Source organism: Nyctereutes procyonoides, unplaced genomic scaffold, assembly GCF_905146905.1.
Source record: "Nyctereutes procyonoides isolate TBG_1078 unplaced genomic scaffold, NYPRO_anot_genome, whole genome shotgun sequence".
Taxonomy (NCBI): Eukaryota; Metazoa; Chordata; class Mammalia; order Carnivora; family Canidae; genus Nyctereutes; species Nyctereutes procyonoides.
In genome coordinates, this window is record NW_026575046.1 from 28,628,124 (window position 1) to 28,650,303 (window position 22,180).

General features: G+C 37.1%; 1 protein-coding gene across 4 annotated transcripts in view; it reads right to left on the reverse strand.

The window, feature by feature from the left end:
* Positions 1-8,802: 8,802 nt before the first annotated feature.
* CSNK1A1 (casein kinase 1 alpha 1) overlaps positions 8,803-22,180 on the reverse strand; it is a 49,314-nt gene continuing 35,936 nt past the window's right edge. For 2 of the 4 annotated variants that reach the window (XM_055325183.1, XM_055325180.1), the window contains 3 exons: positions 19,226-19,332; positions 18,248-18,396; positions 8,803-11,283 (listed from right to left, as the gene is read on the reverse strand). In XM_055325183.1, the coding sequence (XP_055181158.1) occupies positions 11,276-11,283; positions 18,248-18,396; positions 19,226-19,332 (264 nt within the window). In that variant the 3' untranslated portion in view covers positions 8,803-11,275. Of the gene's footprint in view, positions 11,284-18,242; positions 18,397-19,225; positions 19,333-22,180 lie in introns of those variants that run through there. The other 2 variants (XM_055325182.1, XM_055325181.1) reach the window with 2 other exon arrangements.

The following is a 22,180-nucleotide window of genomic DNA, read 5'->3' on the forward strand; positions in this document are numbered from 1 at the left end:
AAAATTGGAACTACCTGAACACCTATCCTCTCCCTTACATTTGTAAGCCTCCTTTGCAAATAAGAGTGGGCCTGACTGGTTCTGGCCAATGGTTTACAGAAAAAAAAAAGTGATACACATCACTCCCCGAGGCAGTTCACTGTTGACCTCTCCCCAGTGTCTTTCTCTGCTGCATTAGCCTGGAAGGCCAAGATGTATTTCTCACATTAAGGAGAAATACATCTTGCATAAAGCCGTTATTCTCAAGTTTGGCCATTGCAGCAATTAGCATGAAGTTTGTCTTGACTAATAAACTGTGAAGCTTCCTTCTTGACCTCCCCATATGGCACTGTTGACTTACTGGATGTCCTTCACTGTGACGACTCTCATTCTTCAGTGGTTCATTATCCTTTACCTTTTTTTTTTTTTAAAGATTTTATTTATTCATGAGAGACAGACATACACACACAGAGAGAGAGAGAGAGAGAGAGGCAGAGACAGAAGCAGGCTCCACACAGGGAGCCCAACTCAGGACTCTATCCTGGGTCTCCAGGATCACACCCTGGGCCAGAGGCGGCGCTAAACCACTGAGCCACCTGGGCTGCCCTATCCTTTACCTTTGTATGCCCTGGGGTACTATGTTCAACCCTCTACACATCCAGGTCAAAATGGAATCTGGAAAAACTCACCTAGTCTTGGGATCTCAATTATCACCCCTCTGGTGACAACTTCCAAATCTACATCTCTGACTTGGGGTACTTCTGACCTTATGCCTTAAAGTCATGCAAAATGTGGGGCTTCACAGGGTTCATGGATAACTGGTTTTAATAGATAACATAACCCTGTTAAGATGTATGCATTAGGTTTCCTCCCTAAATTAACATTTCTTAAAAGTTTGCAACTTAAAGGGATTTTTTTGTCAAGCATTTACAAAGTAATTTTAACCCACGTTCTGAGGGTTACAAATTAGGACAAAGAAATGATGAGTTTTGTAATCTGAAACCTGTTATGTACTGATCAACAGGAACACCCTGGAATGAAAGGTTTTTCCAACTTCTCTCCACAGCTCATTTCTAGTTACCAACATGCCACCAAATGTGGAGCTGGGAAGAGATGCACAGTTTTTGTGAAGAGGAGAATGCTTCAATCTCCCCTTGTCTGGGGCAAATCTTTTTCCCAAATGGGGTTTCTGACTTCATTCTGTACTCACAGCCACCAGCAGGGGCACAATCCGGAGGTTATTTCCTTTTGTAGGTGAGCAAACTGAAACAAATTGGTCTTCTGTGCAGGTTATCTTTCCAGGTTCCCCTCATTTCTCATTTGGTCTCATTCCCCTGTGCCAGTGTTGCTCAATTTTAGTGAGCATGAGAATCGCTTGAAGGTTCTTCTTAATAAACAGATTGCTGGGCTCTATTCTAAGCTCTATTCAGTAGGTCTGGAGTTGGGCATGAGAATTTGTATTTCTAACAAATTCCCACATACTGCTATTGGTTCCCAGAACTATATTGATGACAGTCACTGCCCTGTGTCTCGGGTAGCAGTTTAGCAGCTCAAAAGGGCTCTAGCTGGATGTTTTCTTTTTCTTTTTTTTTTTAAACAAACTTCTGACGTTTTTTTTTTTTTTTAATTTTATTTATTTATGATAGTCACAGAGAGAGAGAGAGAGAGGCAGAGACACAGGCAGAGGGAGAAGCAGGCTCCATGCACCGGGAGCCTGATATGGGATTTGATCCCGGGTCTCCAGGATCGCGCCCTGAGCCACAGGCAGGCGCCAAACCGCTGCGCCACCCAGGGATCCCTGGATGTTTTCCTAGACCTGCAGCTAACCAGCTCTGTGACCTTGGACAGGGTATTATTCCAAAGGAAGATCACAAGCTTCAAGCTTCAATGATCGTATTGACTTTCCAATGTATTGTTATTTTGTTTATCCATCTTAGCTGGTTACTATTCCATATATAGCATTTGGAGACACAAAAGCAGAGCATTGGGTATCTCCAGATTTTGCAAGCAGCAAAGTCCCCCATCAAGCTTAATATTCTCCTGGGTGACAATACACACTAAAATTAATGTACGATATTGTCTTTTCTGATGCTGTTATAAACACAGCACATTTTCCTCTAAAGGTAGAAATTAAAGATAGACAAATGGCATTTATAAAGACATTGAAGGCGCCTGGGTGGCTCAGTTGGTTAAGCATCTGCTTTCAGCTCAGGCCGTGATCCCATCCTGGGAACGAGCCCCACATCGAGCTCCCTGCTCAGTGGGGAGCCTCTCTCTCTTGCTCTCCCTACTTGTGCTGCCAAACACATAAATATATATTTTTTAAATTAAAGACATTGAATATTTATTCTACTAGGGCAGATTATTAGCCTTAAAGTCCAACAAAAAGATTTCCTTCAGTATGTAACAGCACCCAAGGACTCCTAACCATCATCACTAATTTAGAAGGTTATTGAGCCAACTGTTAGTATCATGAGCATGACATTGTAGACAGACGTGGGATTGATGTAAAGGGATGATATTCTGCCGTCTGCTGGGGAAACCACCTCATCTCCACCCCCACCCACCGCCCATCACCTCTCATAAGTCCAGTTTATGCTTGCAGCTTGGATTTTCCCACACCTTGTCATCCTCTGCCCCCTACCACTTAAGGTCATTTTCTCTCATTATTTCCATGGTGATTTCCTCCTTGACTGCAGTGCAAGGGCTTGTATTTGGGCTAAACGGTCTTTACTTCTGAGTTATTTAAACTTTTTGTACAAACCCATGTACAGCTTACATATGACTCAGGTAATCTCATTATAAGAGATGTGGAACCCCTACCATCCACTGCCTGAGCCACTCAGCTGGCTCCACAATAGAGTATCGGGCCAGATTAAATTACTCCTGTGGGTGTGTTCTGGTACCATTCCTCCAGGAATAGCCTCAAAAGTGAGGAGTCTCCTTTGCCTAATGGAATCTTACTCATCCTTCAAGATGCAAATCTGATTGTCTCCTCTGACTTCCATCTGCTTCACTAGTATTGCGCTTATTTTGGTAACATCCCATATTGCGTAGTCTCATATGAATTGTCACTCCTGAATTCCCAGGGAGTGGCACAGTGCCTGGCACTTAAGAGACTCAGTAAATGCTCTTTATCTGTTAATCTATTTGTGCATAAAATTAATCCCTATTACTGTTTGTGCACAACTCGCACTTCTGTACACAGGCTTGAAAAAAAACTATACATGCTTTGTTATATAATATTCAAAATAGAGAAGCAGTAACTTACACTTTCTTCACCATTTTGCAAGGGGCAGGGTGGTCAAAATATTAAAAATACTCAAGAATATTGTCATATTTTTTGGTCTTTATTCTCACACGTGCACTTGCACCCATACATACCATCTAGAAGCTAACTTAGCATGTTTTACTGTGCTTCTAAATCTAGACTAAATCATTACACTCTTAATGGAGTTGCATGTTACTATAGTTCAAACCAGTTTTGCAATTAATAAAAAATATTTACTTAGCAACTGTTGAGAGCAGTTTCTAAAAATACCCACCTCCCCCCTTTCTTCCAATCCTAAATATCTAATGCACTTTATCACCACCAAGATTTGTGCCACTGTCCATTGGCAGAGAACCAATGTATGGCTGCCTGACATCAAACAAGAAATTGTTTCCAATGGTTATTCAAACTATTTACTTCTCTGTACAGTAACATTGCAGACAATATGGTAATGTTGAGAGAGGGCTACATTTTTTCTACCTAAGACACTATAGTCCATAAATGTCATTACCAGGCTATAAAAGTACTACAGTACTGAAGGAATATCCTTTCAGTGAATGGACTAATGTATTAGAATAACCTACACAGACCTGATTGTGTGAAAATGCTCCAAAAATGTACAGGAAATATAACCACAAAGAAAAATAACTTGACCAAATTTGTGTACCTAGTAGAATGCAATTTCAATGCATTCCACTCTTGATCATAGCGTATCTTACACAACCCAACACTGACAATTTTTTTAACCCCACAGGCGCCCAGGGGGTTCCCACCTGCCCAGCCCCACGCGGGGGACTTGCGGGCGCACGTGCACGGCGCCACAGCCACCGGGCAGCCCCGTGCCGGCCGCCGCCAGGACCGTGGGTGGCGCGGCGACCCCGCCCCGCGGCAGAGTCTGGGGGAGAAGGGACTGTCCCCACGGGCCTGACCGCCCTGACCCCAGGCGGAAGGGCGACCCCCAAAGGTCTTTTAAACCTCTGCGCCGGGCGCGCTAGGTACCTGGGCGGGGGTGATACTTAATTTTACATTTTAATTCCTTTCAGGTGACTTCAAAAAAAATTTTTTTTCGATTTTTACTAAGACCAGTGAGTAGCAAAACAGGCTAACATTTTCTTGCCATCACTAGCACGCAGATGAGGTACTTGGCGTAACTAGGTAAAAGTTGGCTGATAAATGCAACATATAAACGAATTGCTCTGGCTTGATGGCAAGTGCGGGGGGGGGGGGGGTTGGGGAATTCTTTTTGGCCTGGGTTCTAGTCTTGGTTGTGGTTAATTTCAGTACACGAATCTTTTTGGGCTTCACTTCCATCAACTGATTTTCAACAGACTGAAGAAAACAATGTAGTATTTGGTCCTAAATGCAGACTCTAACATCCCAAGCTTATTTCTGAAAACCTTTTAGGGCATGGTTTTGGACTTTTAACTCCTAGGCTGCCATCCCATTTGATATGCATTTAAAGATATACAGACAACAAATTATTTTAAAGGGGTAAATTGTTAGAGATGTCAAGAGCATGGAAGTACCTACTGCAGCCCTGTGGTTCAGGATCCTCAAAATTAAAAGGGAGACACGACTTACCTCATGGGAGGCTGTGACAATTAGACGAATACATGTAACACACTTGGAAAGGTGCCTGGCATATACCATTCAACAAATCATGGTTAATATTATCAACCTCTTTTTTAAAAGATTTTATTTATTCATGAGAGACACACAGAGAGAGGCAGAGACACAGGCAGAGGGAGAAGCAGGCTCCATGCAGGGAGCCCAATGTGGGACTTGATCCCAAGACTTGGGGATCACACCCTGAGTCAAAGGCAGACAACCCCTGAGCCACCCAGGCATTTCCAACCTTTGGCTTTCAAATGGTGACAAAATTTATATAGGGATGGGTACCAGGTCTAACCATATAAAAACTAAAGGAAATCAGGTTTCGATCCTGGCTCTGTAAAACTTGACAAAGGTTGTATCTTGGGTAATCCTACTTTTCTCAATTATTTTCTAATGGAAAGAATATTAGTTGTTTCAGGATTGTTATAATGAAGTCAGATGAAGCACAAAATTTTGACAACTGTCAAGTTCTATATGGATTCAAATTCCTTAATTCTACAAGACATTCTATGAAACTTAGTATTTCAATCTTTAAAATGGGGACAATCACACCACCTTTCCAACTGAGTGTCCAGACTAGTTATGTCTTAGAATATCTCTTGGCAAGGTGTATTTTTACATGGCAAGTACTAGTTTTAGGATGACATAAACATCCCTGCTCATCAAAACTGTACCTTCTCCCTTTAGTAAAATTGTGACTTTTCAAACACAGCATTACTTTTCTTGGCTGGTACTCTTTTAAAATAAGCTTTCCCTTCTCCCCATTTTTTATACGAATAAAGAAATCATGGATATTTAGTGTTATATTGTAATCAATACTTTCATAATCACATTTGGCTAATAGGAACATTTGGGGTGTGACTCCAGGGTTCTGACATGCACTCATCATTTTTTGAGATTTCCTTTCATTCTGGCACAACAGAATGTTCCAGGTTCATCTTCTATTTTCTCTACCCCAGCCCGGAAGCTGGACATTTCTCCAAGAACCCATGGTTCCTTTCAGTATTTAGAAATTAAGATGTGGGTGCTCAGGTGTGCTCACTGCTACTGTTAATAGCACAGGTTCCAGACCCTCAGTGAACACAGCTGGAAAATAAAACACGCACACACACACAGAATATTAAAGTCATGAATGACAAAGGGTGAGGAATTGTTCCAAATTAAAAAACACTACACAGACACAACTAAGTACAATAAATGGCCCTGGGTTGGATCCTGAACAACTCAAAGTGTTACGAAAGACACTTGGGATAACTGATGAAACAGGCTGAACTAGAAAATTGGGTCAATCTTAAAAAGTTCTGATTTTGGTAACTGTACAATATGGGCAGGTCTTTGTTCTTAAAGAAATCTACATTAAAATATACCTGAGTGCCTCAGTTGGTTAAGCATCTGACTTTTGATTTAGGCTCAGACCATGATCTCAGGGTTGTGAGATCAAGTCCCTTATAGGGCTCTGCACTGGCTGTGAAGCCTACTTATGATTCTATTCTCACTCTCCCTCCCTCTTCTCTGAACCCCTCTCATGCTCTAATAAAAAAGATAAATAAAAATTAAAATGTTCAATGCATGCTTTAGAGAGATGTGCAAAACAATAAAGGGGCAAAATGTAAACTGTTCAATCTGTTGAGCAGTGGAACTCATTTTACTAGTCTTATACCAAAGTAACAAAAATTAAAAGCTTAATAAGCACCTTGTAAACTAAAGGCCTATATAAAATGCAGACAATTTCTGAAGATATTGACTCAGTTCACAGAGATGACCTAGCTCTGGTCTTGTTAAGGTTTGAACCATGATACTTAGTAGATAAATGTACAACTCATGATTTTAAATCAATGAAAAGGCACAAAAATTTTAACTCAAAAATAAAGCTAAAACAATCTGTACTTCACAGCTTTCTTAAAGATTTACACCCAAGATGGGGCTGAACCTCACAACCTGGAGATCAAAAGTGGCATGCTCTGAGCCAGCCAGGTGTCCCTATAACCTCTTTACTGGTATCAAAGAGGTGCCTGGGTGTGCAAGGGTTTAAGTGTCTGACTCTTGGTTTCAGTTCTGGTCCTGATTTGAATCCTATCAAGGCCCACATCATGTTCCTTACTCAGCGGGAGTCTGCTTGAGACTCTCTCCCTCTACCCCTACTTCTCACTCTGAAATAAACCTTTAATGGCATCAAAGAAATGTATATATAAACACCTAAATTTTGCTATAGGTGAAGGTAGTTTTGGGGATAGTAACTGAAAATACTGGTTTCCTACTCACTGGTTTTCCACACCCTTTTGCTTTCATGGAATGGCCCTGGTCTCCCTACAGCTCACATGTGTTGCCCACCTCCATTAGATCCCTCAAGTACTTTGTGATCCTTCCAAAGAGCACTTGATTTTTAACTTCCCTTTATGGTCCTACACCTTTTCTCTACCTTCCATACTTAGTTCTTTCAGAGTTTTCATTTATTGCTCACTATTGATCTGCTCCCACATTTGTCTACACTTCCATTTTTAAAACCTTAAACTCTAGGACCGTTTGTCCCTGCTGGGTGCTCTCATAGCACCTAAAAGCTTATTCTTACAGCAATGGTTACATTGAGCTGTTGAAAGGGTTTTTGGTCACTTCTGAACTCCCGGTAGCTGCACAGCTGACAGTCTAAAATCAATTTGGAATGTGCACTGTGATGCCAAAATAATGCAGTTCATTTCTTCAAATCCTTCTGCAACCAAATATGCACCTATAAAAACAAAACATGACTGGAGTGATAAAATCGCCATGTGATGTAAGAAATCCTCAATTTGAGTATCAGACGACTAACCAGAACTCATACATACTCTGGTTGGCTTCCTCGGTATGAAGGATGTGGATCTAACCTACTGATCATTTAAACACTCTATCCATCTCTACCTTACTCTTCTACCCATTCAGAAGTCATTTAGGGAGTCAGGTGTTCTGGCTCAGGTCTAGGGTAGTACTGACACCAGAGAGCAGTTCCCAGTACTTAAACCATCACCATCACAAACATGTCTTCAGAGTAGCCAATAGGAGCCATTCCTCAAAAACAAAAACAACGTCTTTGAGGGATCTGGTATGGTAAAGGCAAAAGGTCAAATGAACCAATTCACCCTGCCAGGCTGAAAAAGAACAGGGACCAAACAACAGAATGAAGTGTGAATTCCCAGGTCTCTCCAACTTGCAGAGTTTTCTAGTTATGGTGGGTCCACAATGTCATTTGACCACAACCTAAAACATGCCTTGGACAGCTAGTCTAATAGTTCCCCTATTGCTCAACATTTTCATTACTTTTGCCTTTTGCCTATGTTCTCAAAACTGATCTAACAAGTCATTTCAGAAAATAAGTCATTTCATTGCAACAATGAAATGCACAACCTGGTTAGATCGACTTACTCTTGATTCATCACCATCTTTGGCCATTTAAAGGGGACAGCATATCTGAGATGAATTGTTTTTGAGACTGCTACACCTCATAAAGACTTACTTACATTTTTATTACATGGTTATTCATATTAAAAACAGAAAAAACCTAAAATATTGATACATATCCATTTCTCTCAGGAAGAGTCTCTAAAGGGACTGAATTTTCTGGAGCTGGGAGTCTGGGGCACCCTTCTTAGAAGTCCCACAGTTCATTCTACTCAAGTTAAAAGAACCCATTCTCTGTATTTCAGCAAATGTTAGGGAACACTAACTTATTGACTTGGGTTCTAAAATCTTGTTTGGTATTTTTATTACAATGGAATTAAGTTTATAATCATTACAGTATTCTCTGCTTGAAACATTTTAATAGTGTTGCAAGGACTAGAGGAAATAGGAAAATCTCTTGCTAGTTGTTGATGGAAAATAGTAGTAAACGCAAACCTCCAAAATGTCACTTGTAGGCCATAGGAGCAGGAGCACAACCATATGGGAGGAGATAACCAGTCTCTCCCTTCATATATATTCTTTTTTATTTTCTTGTTATACCTTCCCAAAACAGAGACATTCAACAGTAGTTAGAATGGCCATCTCCCAACATTTAAAAAAAACTGCACCCCCAATGGGTGAACAAAGTAGAGTAGTAACCTAGAGTTCAGCTGGGTAAGCCACTGCGGAGCCTTAAGTGGTGAGGTCTTCCAATTTCAGAGTGATGTGTCTTCAACTTGTATCATCATTTTAGTGGAAAAACATAATTTAATTTTGGTGAAATGAGATTCATCTCCCGACAGGATTAGTAACAGCATTCACTGAATTTCACATTCTTCTTTTGTGAACTGTGAAGAAAATGAATGGTAGCTAGAAGATCAATGGGATTCCAGCTCCAGCTGCAGATGGAATGAAGATATACCAGGACAAAAACACCTATATTTTGATTTACAAAGCTAACAGCAGTTTTAAATCTGCAACTTAATTACAGACCAACTACACCACAACCTTTTCAAATGGCAAAAATACAAAAAAGTTAAGTGTTACAAAAATATTTCAGAAAAAGTGCATAGTCTAAGTGCATAGTAAATAAAAGCACTGAAAAATATCTTGCTAGAGGGAGTTCAGCTTGGAAAAGTTATTACCAAAGCTAAACATTTTTATTTTACACAAACTATACTCAAAAATAGCTTTATGAGACTGATTTCTGGCTAAAAGTATCAAAGGGTTTATTAGTCAAGAAACAAATACCTTAACTGACATGGTGGACAGAAAAGAAACAAGTAAGCTGCCTACCTCAAAAGTTTGCACTCATTAAGATTTCTGCATGTGATGGTGCTAACAGATCTTTAATAGCAGAATGTGGTACTCATGGGGTTATTGCTAAAGTAGTTTTAAGAAAGAAAAAAGAAATAAAACAAATTAAGCCTGACACAATCCGACCAAATATGTGTCAATGTACAGTTTCAAGGTTATTTTTACAAAATACCTACATTTACACAACAGGTCCTGTCAGCATTTTCAGACAAAGGTTCTTTTAATCTACAAATGAATAAATTACACTATTTAAAGAATTACTGTCAAGCTTTTCTTTCTCTTGGGTCAGAAAGAGGCAAGAAATGAGTGCATTTAAGATTGAGAGGAAGCACAGATAACTGAGGGAAAATAGGGGCAAAGGGAGGGTCAGCAATCATATGAACCTCACCTGGTGGGATGCTCTCCAAGGTTAAGAATCAATCTGCTCAACTCCAATTAACAAGGAATTTAAAGAAAAACTACAAATGGTAGTTAAACCCTTTAACGCTTTCATTCTTATTCAAAATCAGTCCAGCTGTGTAGTCTGAGGCTGCAGGAATTACAACACCAAGTCCTGGCAGCTGCAGCTACTAGGTATTGTGCCTGCAAGTCATTAAAAAAGGAAAAATAAAAGAATGCCTTTCCCCTTCAGACGAAAGAATAATTTTTTTAAATAAAAAAATCTGAGGAAAAGTTATAACACTAAATCTAAAATGATTTGCAAAGGAATAGTATGTAACAAATGGCTTGAAGTAGTCTATTAAAAAATTGGGGAGATTTTGATTTCATAGTGAGTCAGCAAGGCATTTTTGTTGTTGTTAAAAAAAATCTCATTTCCTTACAGAAACAGTTTTTAGTTTTTAATGAACTTGTAAACAAAAAGCTCCCATTTCAAAATAAAAACAAAATCCCAGATCATATAGATGTTTACAGTGATTACATTTATCTAAGCAACATACATACATGTTCAGTTGTAAGATGTTAACTAAACTTCTGTGACAAATATGCTTTTTTTTTAATACCAAGAACATTATAGAGTTAATGCAGAGTCCTAAGGATAATCTAGTAGTCACTAAGTTTTTCTTAAGTCTTCACTTTAGATGCTGTTATTTCTAGCACAGGTAAGCAGGCAGAGTCTTTCGTATGCTCAAACACTGGAATCTTTGGTTGCTACCATATCAGCTGGCTTGCAAACAAGAAGCCAACCATTTTAAGAATGTTTTAAGTGAACAACTTGCAAACCCCAGGGATGGATAAACCCTAAGAATGCACAATTGTGAGCATTTACACCATCACAACTGTGGCTGAAGACTGTTCATGCCGTTCTTCTGAAATGAGATCTCAAAGCAGTATAGTTCAAAATAAAAGATTTTAACAAAAAATTGGCATATGCACAATTTCTCCACCAATTTGTGTGTGTCAACCATTTAGTTAACTTTTCCACTTGAAAAAATGCAATAGAAAACTGGACACCATGTTTCACTATCTCAGTTAATATTCACAATTACAGCGGCTACAACTCAGGACACGGCATCACCAATGCTGCCCAGAGCCAGTTTATACTGAAATTAAGTTCTTTACACCAAGTAAATGGTTGTTCACAACCACTGGCTAGTGTACATATGAACTAAAATTCCTAGAATTGGGGAGAAACAAATGCTGCTCCGATCATCTGCTCTGCTTCTTCTGTTCCTCGATTCATGCTTAGAAACCTGTTAAAAAAAAATCAGAACAGAAAAAATAATTAAAATTCCAAGTTAAAAAAGATTAAAAAAAAACAAACCCTATACTCAAATTTGGGAAATTGGATGAAATTGAGCTAATAATTACTTGAGAATGGTGATTCGTGTTATTTTCATCTATTTGAAAATGGCTAGCTCGATTTTTAGAACAAAAAACCTTTTTCTGGATGCTTTTAGGTAGGAGTTGTATCATTCTTCCCAGTCAGCACACAATTCTCAAGCTAGAGAATTACTGGTGGTTCCAATGAGCCTGTTTTGTTTACTTCTATTTCTCTAATACCTACAGCATACTATGTGCTCTAATATTTATTGAATGAAAAACAGATTGCTTTGCCTTAAAAACTACAAAGTATATACATTTTAACCATACTGTGTGCAGGAACCTCTCTGCACATTAGTTCTGATGCATATAAGTAACAGTAAGCTTTAACAATGAATGTATTCAAAAGATAATTAAATTATTCCATAGAACACAAAACTGCTATGTATATGATTTTTATACAGAAACCATATACCTTTCAAAATTTTTTACTTTCATCAATTACATTAAAAAGGTTTTGCTCCAGATTTGAAAATATAAACAACTGAAACCTTTACTTTGGCTTTATTTACTTAAATAAGCCTTCCCACCCTACACACACTACCCTCCTCCCCCACAATTAGACTTTTAAGACTTCCACATCCAGGCAGGTTTGAATAGAAAACAGCTTTAGGTAGTAATAGCTGCATGTTCCATCTGTGGTTAAAGACCACTAAAGGAAATGCTGATCTCTATTACCTACAAGCTTTATATATGGCTAGAGGCAGAAAGGAAATATGCCTACTTTTCAACAATAACATGAGAATCCCATTAGTACCCTCTTCTCACCAACAGCCATTCTTTGAGGTGCCCATGTCCCTTGGTTCACCACCCCCTGCAGACTCATTATAACTCTTTCTAGACCACTCTGATCTCTCACTTCTTTAGCACTGAAATCACATTTTTGTTAGTCATAAACTTCTCCCTTTTTTGTGCTTCTCAAACATTTGTTGGGTCATCTCCAATGGGCTTTGTGGGACAAATAATATGCTTCTATAATTTACTTAGCACACGTATATGCCCTTTCTTCCCCCAGAATAATGCCAAATATTTATAGATCATTTGTTGGTTAATACTGTCTCAACCTGTTAACTAGGAGCTTTTCCATTTGAGAACAGAAAGTCATCTTCATCCATTTAAAAATATATTGTGCTTGAGACCTGAGGACAAACAAGTAAGTGTCATATACTTCTTTCTCTCTCTACATTACTAACAGAGTAGGCACACAATAGACCTTTGTTGCCTGCCCAAGTATTAAAATTCATAAAGCAAATGCCAAAAATGAAAAACAACGAAACTTTCTGAAAATGTACTTCACCACAGGAGTATTTGGTGTGTATTACTAAACAGAAATACCAAGGTAAGTATAAAAAGAAACGGCCTTCAAAGCAATGAATTAAATTTTAAAATAAGACCATATTCTGTAACCTAATTCCAATGTTAAAATACAGAGTATCATAAAGCAGATTAACACTATGAATTAGCTAAACAGCAATGACCCTTACCCTGATGAGCATTTGAAGTCCTGCAATTATACTTAAATATGATAAAGAAAAACATTTACACAACTACTAAAACGGTTTATCATAGCTTGCTATGCAGTTACAATATATGGAGTAATTTAATCACTATGTTGAATATACAAAACAGCCTTAAAATAGAAACCACTGTCACTAACTAAAAAGAAAACGTAAGTTATGTCAACCAAAATATTAGAAAATTTGGGGCCTTTAATAGGGATAAAAATTATATCTAAATAAGAATTTATCTGTTCATCTTTTAATCTGGTATTTGAGAAATTACTGGGTCAATTAATGATTACAATTGCTTAGGGATCAGACAAAGGCTAGCCTAAAATTATTCCTGGTAGAATAGAGCAGTCACATCCAGATATAACTCTTCAGGTTGGCCAGTGGTAGGATATGTGTGCATCCAGGGATCCATGCTTCTCCAGTGGATTGTTCTAAGATGTTACTGAAGTTAAAAGAAAAATCTCAATGGGAGCATTTAGCAGGTAATTCAGCATTCAATCTTCGAATGCTAAGCATTCTTTTTCCCCAGCGTCCATGAGTCCTTGGTTTTTATCTTGTAGTTTGGGTAGTCTTCTCCTGGCTTCTGTCTTCTAAAAGTCCCCAAACCCATCTTCACTGCAACAACAGTTAAAATAAGGAATGGATCCCTTTGTTCCTAAAAAAAAAAAAAAAAGGAAAAAACAAAGTTAAAACAGGGTTGGACAATCATTGGGACCACTGAATTATAATAGCTACATTTAAGTTTCTTTTCAAATCTGCAAAAGGAAAAAAATGTTTATGTGTATTTAACTAATGAGGTTCTACCCCTTACTCCAAAATCTGAATAGTATATATCAGCTCTTACTTCTGAATTCACTTCATATGTCCTTGACTTTCTTTTTTAAACAGAACCACAAATTAGTTGAAAGGGCTATTTATATAATAGTATGGCTTGATGGGCTTTTGAAATTTTTGGATCCTTTCACAGAAGACAGAACTTTTAAAAAATAGTTTGAAGACAATATTCATCTTCACAATGCAATGTCATTTATATTAGTCAACTTTTCTATAACATGCTTGTGTGGAATTTTTGGTTGCACAAAAAATCAGATCAAGCTTGGACAATTTTGAATCAGACCGACACTATAAAAGTTAAAGAAGAAAAACAAAAACAACTATAATAACTTTTCCTAACTAAAAAACTAAAAAAAGTATTAGAAATTGGGAAAGAAAATAATTTTACTTTTATCACTACAAATAAATGACATCTTAAGTATACAAAGTACACATTACCCCTAAACTGTTTAAAAAAAAAAAAAAAGACTAATGATCTGATTTCTTTTGTCTTCCCTAATAGAGAATTCTGAGATTGTTGAACTTTAAAATACCTGTTACAATGGATTCCTTCCCCAATTGGTAGATGGTCTGCATATACTGAGTCACAGCAACACTCTACTCTTCTGTCTTCTAACTGCTGTGGTATCCTATCCATCCAATCTGACAAGTTGAAGTTTGATCGGTCCAGCAAGCCTTGGAGATGTAGGCTTCAGATCACCACAAATCAACTCTTGCACACTCCTCTTCATTTCTTGTTGGGTTACTGAGCTCTTCTCTCCAGCTGTACTGTCCATAGTGAAAAAAGCTGACAAAAATTTCAGCAAGCAGATGTAGCTCCCTGGCACTTCTTTAGATTGAGTGTATTCAGAAGATCAGTCTCCAGATTTTTCAAGGTCTTCCCCTGTGATTTGGGTTACGTTGCTGAGTGACCAGCCACGTTCCTAGCAGCAGTTGGTGAAGTCAGAAAAAGTTAAGCTAAACATAAATGGTAGATGAATCCCAGTAAATACTGGAAGGTAACTCAAGGAAGACCATGGACATTGTAGGAGAATGTGATGGAAAAATCTATCTTTTGTCAACAATTTGACATCCACATACACGATGATAAAACTATGTTTAGTATCACTGGCAGGAGTAGTGAACAGATGGATAAAGATAATGAGAAAAGAATTATGTAAGGATCCAACTTTGGCTTCACTACCTTCCGGAATTCTCCCCTTCTCTGACCTCAACTAAAGAAATGGTGAACTTAACTGGATTCTGAATGTCCTAAAAATATTTCCTTTTCCTTTAGTCCTTCTTAAATGTCTTGAGTATTTTTATGATAATCACATATAGTTGAAGAAAAGGAAGTGAAATGAATTTGAAAGTGCCTCAGATATGAATCTTTTATTTTTCTCCTTAACATGTACAAAACAGTAATTATAATCTTGTGGCACATGAACACTGAAAATTAGCCACTGTGGTGGGCTTTATGAGAAATGCCTTGTTTCATACTCTTTTGATGGGTTTTGGAATGAAGTATTTCAAAAGATCTTTTCTTTAGAAAATTAATTAGAAGTCTAATACATAGAAGAAGCCCATCTTAACTAAGTCAGCTCACTGTTTTGAAATAAGAGTAAGGCAGACTTTAGAATCTCTTAACGAAAATTCTTAACCAACTGCTGAAACAATTTATACTTTTCCACAGAAACATTTGATATAGATTTTTCAAAAATAAAAATAATAATGCAAAATGTGTTATTAGTCAAGAGCACCATTTGAGGGATTTTTCCAGGAACATATTCCTGCAATATACAGCTTTACTTGCTGAAGACTCATTTAAGAAACTGTATTCTCTGCTGTGGAAAACCTCTGAAGAGTGTAACTCTGTGAATGAAAACTGAGATGCTGTATTTAAAAAGCATCTTCTAAAATTTTATTACTATGATGTTATCATCACTGAAAGGATTTCTTGGAATCAGCAAACAGTTGAGTTGCATGGACTCTTCCTTGAATAAAAAACTATTGTAATGGACCCTAAGATGGTATGCTTTTTAAAACACTCTTAATACTCAGAGATTGAAATCAGGAAATAAGTAACCTAAAGTGACTATCTTCATTCCAGACTTCAACTCCAGACTTCAAAATTTCTTGATAGTCTGGATAATGGGGTTTGGGTCAGGAAAATAGGCTCAAACTATTTATTTTCATGCCACCCTCAAACTTGATATACTTCCATAGCTTTATACATAAGGGATATCATGTGAGATCTGTTTGGGGCTCTATACCCAAAATTAATGTTTTCAAGAAGTCAAAGATCAAATACAATTTTGTTGTTCGTATTCTACAATATGGAACATTTTAGTAGCAAGCAACATTTCACTTGGAATCAAAATATACCACCTTAAAATGTTTCTCTGAAGGTTATCACAAAGGTAAGTGATAACATTTTATGGAAAGTCCAATTTTTCAAAATTTTACAAGTTGGTGTTTATGTGATAATTTGTATAAGCCTTGTCTAACACTGCTATGAAAATTCTATGAGACTTTCTTGTTCTAAAATATATTCTACCTCCAATGTAGAGCTCCAACTCATGACCTTGAGATCAAGAGTCATATGCTATACTAATTGAGCCAGCCAAGCACCATAAAAATTTTATAAGATTTTAAAGTTGCTTTTATGAAAAATAGTTACAATACAAAATTAAGGATTAAACTTAATTTACAATTTCTTTCCAAGGAAACACACTAACTCCGTGGATCCAACTTCTCATCTTTAAGACCTAAATAAGGCAGGACAAAAATTCTGCTTGTTTATTGAGAAAGAGACAAACAGTAAACTAACAATGGAACTAATTCAAAATAAGGGAATTCTTTCTGAAAGCTGCTGAATGCCTGAAGTGAAATGTTCTAGGTCAGATGAGATTTCAATCTAATTTTAGTTCTAGAAAATGCAACTCGTGATGATCCTATTATCCCAGCTAGCTTTAGGCAAAAATTGGTTTCATTTTATGAAAAAAAGTAAATACCCTATAGATACCAGGTATAACAAGTCCTAAGTCTAAAACATTACACTGGTAGGATCATTTCTCAGCGACACTAGCTAGTAAACCTACTTCATTAAGAGGTTGACACTGCGATTAGTCATACAATGATTAAAACACTCAAAGGGACAATTAAGTCCCAACTGAGATGCAAAGGCAACCATTAGTGTTTGCTATCCTGAGCTGAAATTTCATCATCTAAGAACCCCCATTACATTAAGTCTTCAACTGTGAATCCTTCCCAAATACAGAAACATGGAAGAGAACAATCTCAACTTCATTCCTAATAGATGAGCTGCTGGGATGAGGATGACATCAGTGAATTCTATTTCTTGAAAAGTATCCTCAGATTAGAGTCTATTTTTAAATCACAAAATTGTTTAAATACAATTCCAAAAAAATAGACCAAAGAAGACTAAGTTAAGACTAAAGCAGTTGTTCAGAAATTAAATAATTAGAAGCCAAAGACCAAACCTTACCTGCCCACCACTTCCAGAAACTAGGCAAGTATCAGGAGGTAATAAGCCCCAGAAAGGGGGGAAAGAAAAACAAACAAAACCATGAAACACAGGAGTCGAACTGTATGGCAACAGTGACAAGAATGGAACTGTGCCCTAACAGTTCTACTCCTTAGTAGCACTAGGAGTGCCAGAGACAGAAAAGAAAGACTACCAGTTCAATGGCATTTGCCCCAGTTTTTTCAATTCGCGAAGCCTAACTGCAGAATTCAATTCCACAATGAACTCCCAGACCCTGAATATTTGCAAGATGTTATAAAATAAAGCCCAAAACAAAAAAAATTGTTTTGAAATTAAGAACCTTATGTAAACAGCAACTAAGAAAGACCTGGTTTTTTGACTAGGAAAGACGTGTCGAGCTTTTCAGTTATTTGAGCTTTTAAGAGCGCAAATGAGATGCTCTGCAACTGAGAAGATAGACACTTTGGGGCAATGCCAGACTCACCTCTGAAAATCAGATCATGTTCACAATTTTCCATTTTAAATGCTAAAGCATTAACATGCAGAAAAAAATTCTTAACACTGTTAGTCTGGAAGAAAGTCAAAATACCATGGCCAACCAGATTCATTATTAAAAATCAACAAGTGTTAGGTCTAGGATTTTGGATTGATTGATTATAGTATATTCCCAACACCAAATGTGTTTTGGAAAGGGTTAATGAATGAGTAAAAAAGATGCAGTTGTTAAAAATGACCCAAAATCCCAAGAGAAATGATATAATATATATATATACACACATATATGTATATACAAATACATATACATATATATATGAACAAGGACATTTGGGTTTAAAGTTAGTAGTCAAATTTTCCAAGGACGTCTTTTTTTAAAAACACAGAGCCAAATTTTTATGTATTTTAAAACCACCTCCTTGATCTAACACTGTTAGCAATGAATGAATTACCCAAATTTGTGCTCAATTTGTTCCCTGTAACGTCACTTGGTTCTTGGCTACTAACCTTTCATGTTACTCTTGGTTTTGTCAGTTTGCTTGCCTGTGGGGGTTTGGGCCTGCTGACCCTGCCCACTTGAAGAGGCTGCCTGCTGTGCTGCTTTCTGCTTTAACATTGTCCAATCAAATGTGTAGTCATATTGGTGGTTCAGGGTCCTGGAAAATATAAAATGATATATGTTAATCCTTTAATAACAGAGTCTCGCTAAACACTCTAAAGAGCTTTCAAGTCAGTAAAGGCATTTTTTAACAAAAAGAAGCCGCCTTTATTACTTTCTTCAAAGAGGCAGCGGGGTGGGAATAAAAGGCAGATTGAACAACAAAAACATGGAGTCAAGCTGTCAATTATCTAGAGAACCATCTGAGTAAGAGGTACCTTCTAAGAACAAATCAGAATAAGTATAAGAATGTAAGCTTGTGGGAGATATGTGTATGTTGGTAGCTTGGAAAGAAGATTTTTCTGGGGTTAGAGGATTACCCTCAACTCTTATTCTTTTCCAACTAAAATTTCCAGCCACATGTACTTTATTTCCCCCCTCCACTCAAGACCAATTCTAGGTTGCACCTAGTGAACCCTAGAGTCTGAGGCCTGCCTCCACACAATCATAGACCCCGTAACTCTATTTTAATTGCTGTTAGTTTTGATATTAAGTAGGGTTCTGTAGCAAAGTTGGAAAATTTCAAGGGCCCCCAATAATCACTTCTGTATCTAATATGAATTGCAATTATCACGGAAAAGTTAGATTCTACTTTGAGTTTGAGTCAACTGTTTCTTATTCGAAACTAAAATAATTTCAGGTACATCTGCACCACAAATGGAAAGATGTAAAAAAAAAAAAAAAAAGCACCTCAGTTTCTTAAAATTTTATTCATAGGGTTGTTAAACTCATGTTAATTTTCCACTTGTCAGAACAGATGTGTTGGATGCATTTAACTCATTTCCCTCGCTGGAATCTATAGTCTTAAAAACACCTTAAAAACTAACCTGAAAAGAATGCGGAATAGCTGCCTCAGATACATGTAATCCGGGGCTTCCTCAAAGCGTAGCCCACGACAATAGTTTAAGTACATGGCAAATTCTGCAGGAAACCCCTACAAGTTCAAGAGTTAAAACACAAAGAACAAAATTTAAGACAAAAAAAACGTATCTAAATACAAGTAAAATTTGTTTTTGAGGAGTGTTTCACTACTTGGCCATAAGATCAAGAACTAAACTTACTACAATATGACTTGGTATCCCCATAAATTTAACACAATTTCATCATTCTGACCACCTCATCATGTACATCTTGTAATACTGGCAAAGTAAACATGGATCCTTTCCCTACAGTATAATGTTCTTAAATAATTTGGATATCCCACTTATTATTTTTCAGTGTCTAATAATCAATGGCAACACTGAACAAATGGAAGAATGGAGGCCAATACCCTCCTCTGCCACAATAGGACAGTGAACTGGCACTTTCTCCCTGACTCTCAAATTACCTCTTTTTGGATAACTGTATACCTATATAAACAGAAAAGTAAAATCACTAAGAGTACAAACATACAAAGCAACCACTGTTGTGATACAAATCAATCCAATGCTTTATCCTAGGAACAGACTGGGTTTACCTTTTCTTTTTTCCATAACTGTGATGATATAACATACATAACATACTGTTTTTCCACTAACATTTTATTGCAATTATCATTCTGTTATTTCCAACCTGTTCATAAGCTTCTGAATGGCTGCGTAATATCCACACCAGTGAATACACAATTAACTTGTTCCCTATAACTAGACATTTAGGTATTAAAATTTTCATAAATAATACTAATAAGTACACCTGTGGCCATAAACTTTTTCCATGCTCAGTTTCTTAGGAAAGATTCTCAAAAATGTATAGAAAACATCTTTAAGGGACGCCTGGGTGGTTCAGCAGTTGAACATCTGCCTTTGGCTCAGGGCGTGATCCCAGAGTCCCAAGATTGAGTCCCACATTGGGCTTCCTGCATGAAGCCTGCTTCTCCCTCTGCCTGTGTGTCTCTGCCTCTCTCTTCGTATCTCTCTCATGAATAAATAGTATCTTTAAAAAAAAAAATCTTTAAGCCTATAGATATTTATCACCAAAAAGATTTTGCCACCAGGAATGTAGAAATGCAAATTAAAACAAAAATCCCTACACCCCTGCCTTGAGTATATGTGAATGTGAAAGGTTTCTAAGTTAAAAGAGACCATCTCTTTCCACAACCTTCCAATTTTGAGAAAATTCTCCCCAGCAGGAGGTTAAGGTGAGATAGAATGGACATACTTGCAACATTTAATTTTACTGACTGTATTGATATGAACAGATTTCATTCTTATGTTACTTCACTGTTTAGGAGTGGACAGCTGAAACCTTTTAAGTAATAGATATATTGTACATTGTTTATTGAAACTCAACATGACTTTAAAATTTTTAATATACATTCATGTCTGTGTTAATGGTAAGCACCATATACCAAATAAACTTGCTTTTTACATGTATTTACAAATGATGCTAAACCACCACAACTACAAGTCCAACAGTTTTCTTCATGCATTGCTACTTTATGAAAACAGGTAAAATCTTAAAAGAAAACTACCAATATCGTGTTAGATATGAATTAAGTAGTTACCAGTGGACCACAAGACTGAAAACAATCTCACTACTTTACAGCAATACTAACATTCTGTGTTCACTGTACCCTTGGTCAATTATGTGTGGCCAATCCAGAACAACCTAGTTATTTCTAGATCAAAATTAGAGACAGCCCAGGAGCAGACAATGTAACCCTTTCTTTTCTTGTAAAAATGGCTGACTTTTCCAGTAAGCCAAATGCATCATCATGTTGCACAGATAAAGTAGTGTATAGAAAATGTTTTGCTTCCTGAAGTATACAGATTTTGGAGTTATTTGGGTGTACTATAATACATTAACATTTTATTCACTGACCTAAAATGTATTTTATAATTTAGAATAAATCCCAAAGAGTCTCAGAAAAGAATATAGTATCTCACCACTGACCCCAACCCTTCCTTTACTATAGATCTAGAGAAAGGAAAAGCAAAACTGTGGACAGGGAGACATAAAAACATTACCTCTCCCCCTTCCACAAAGTACTATTTCAACTCCACGTTGACTTTCTCCTTCTAACACCCAACTATATAAATTATATACTGTCTACTAATAATCTAAGTTATCAGATTGCCTCAAGATGACCATGTTCTTCCTATAAAGAGATCATGGTTATCCATCATGACAGACCTATTTTTCCATTCTCAACTTTTAGGCTTCTCAACAAAGTTTGAGATTTTAGGGGAATAAGCCTGACTCAAATTGTCATCTATATTGTTAAACACTGGCTATTTTGGATTGCTATGATCTGCCTTTGTTTTTCTACTCCTTGATGTCCCTGCCAACGGTTGATATCCTTTCTTTACTGGCACCAGTTTAGGGATAAAGAGAATTATTTCCTAATTTTGTCACAAATTGATGAGGTTCCTCTAGAAAACTTTACCTGCCCTCTTCTTCTTTCTTAAATTTTTAACTGATTAATTATAGGGCCCAAACAAACCAGAAACATAAAACGTTTATTTAAAATGACTCGTATGGGGGCACCTATCTAGCTCAGTTAAGCATCTGCCTTCTGCACAAGGTCATCCTCCCAGATGAGTCCTGCATCTGGTTCCTTGCTCAGAAAGGAGTCTGCTTCTTCTTTTCCCTCTGCCCATCCCCTCATATGCGTGTACTCTTTCTTAGATAAATAAAATCTTAAAATAAAATGACCCAGATGTTCAAGCCACTCTCAAAAATACTTAGAAATATCAAAATGAACATTTAAAATGATAAATAGCTAACTACCTAATGAGATGTTTAAGTTTCAGAGTTCTTGGATTATTATTGTATTAAAAAAAAAAAAAAGAAAAGCCATCATG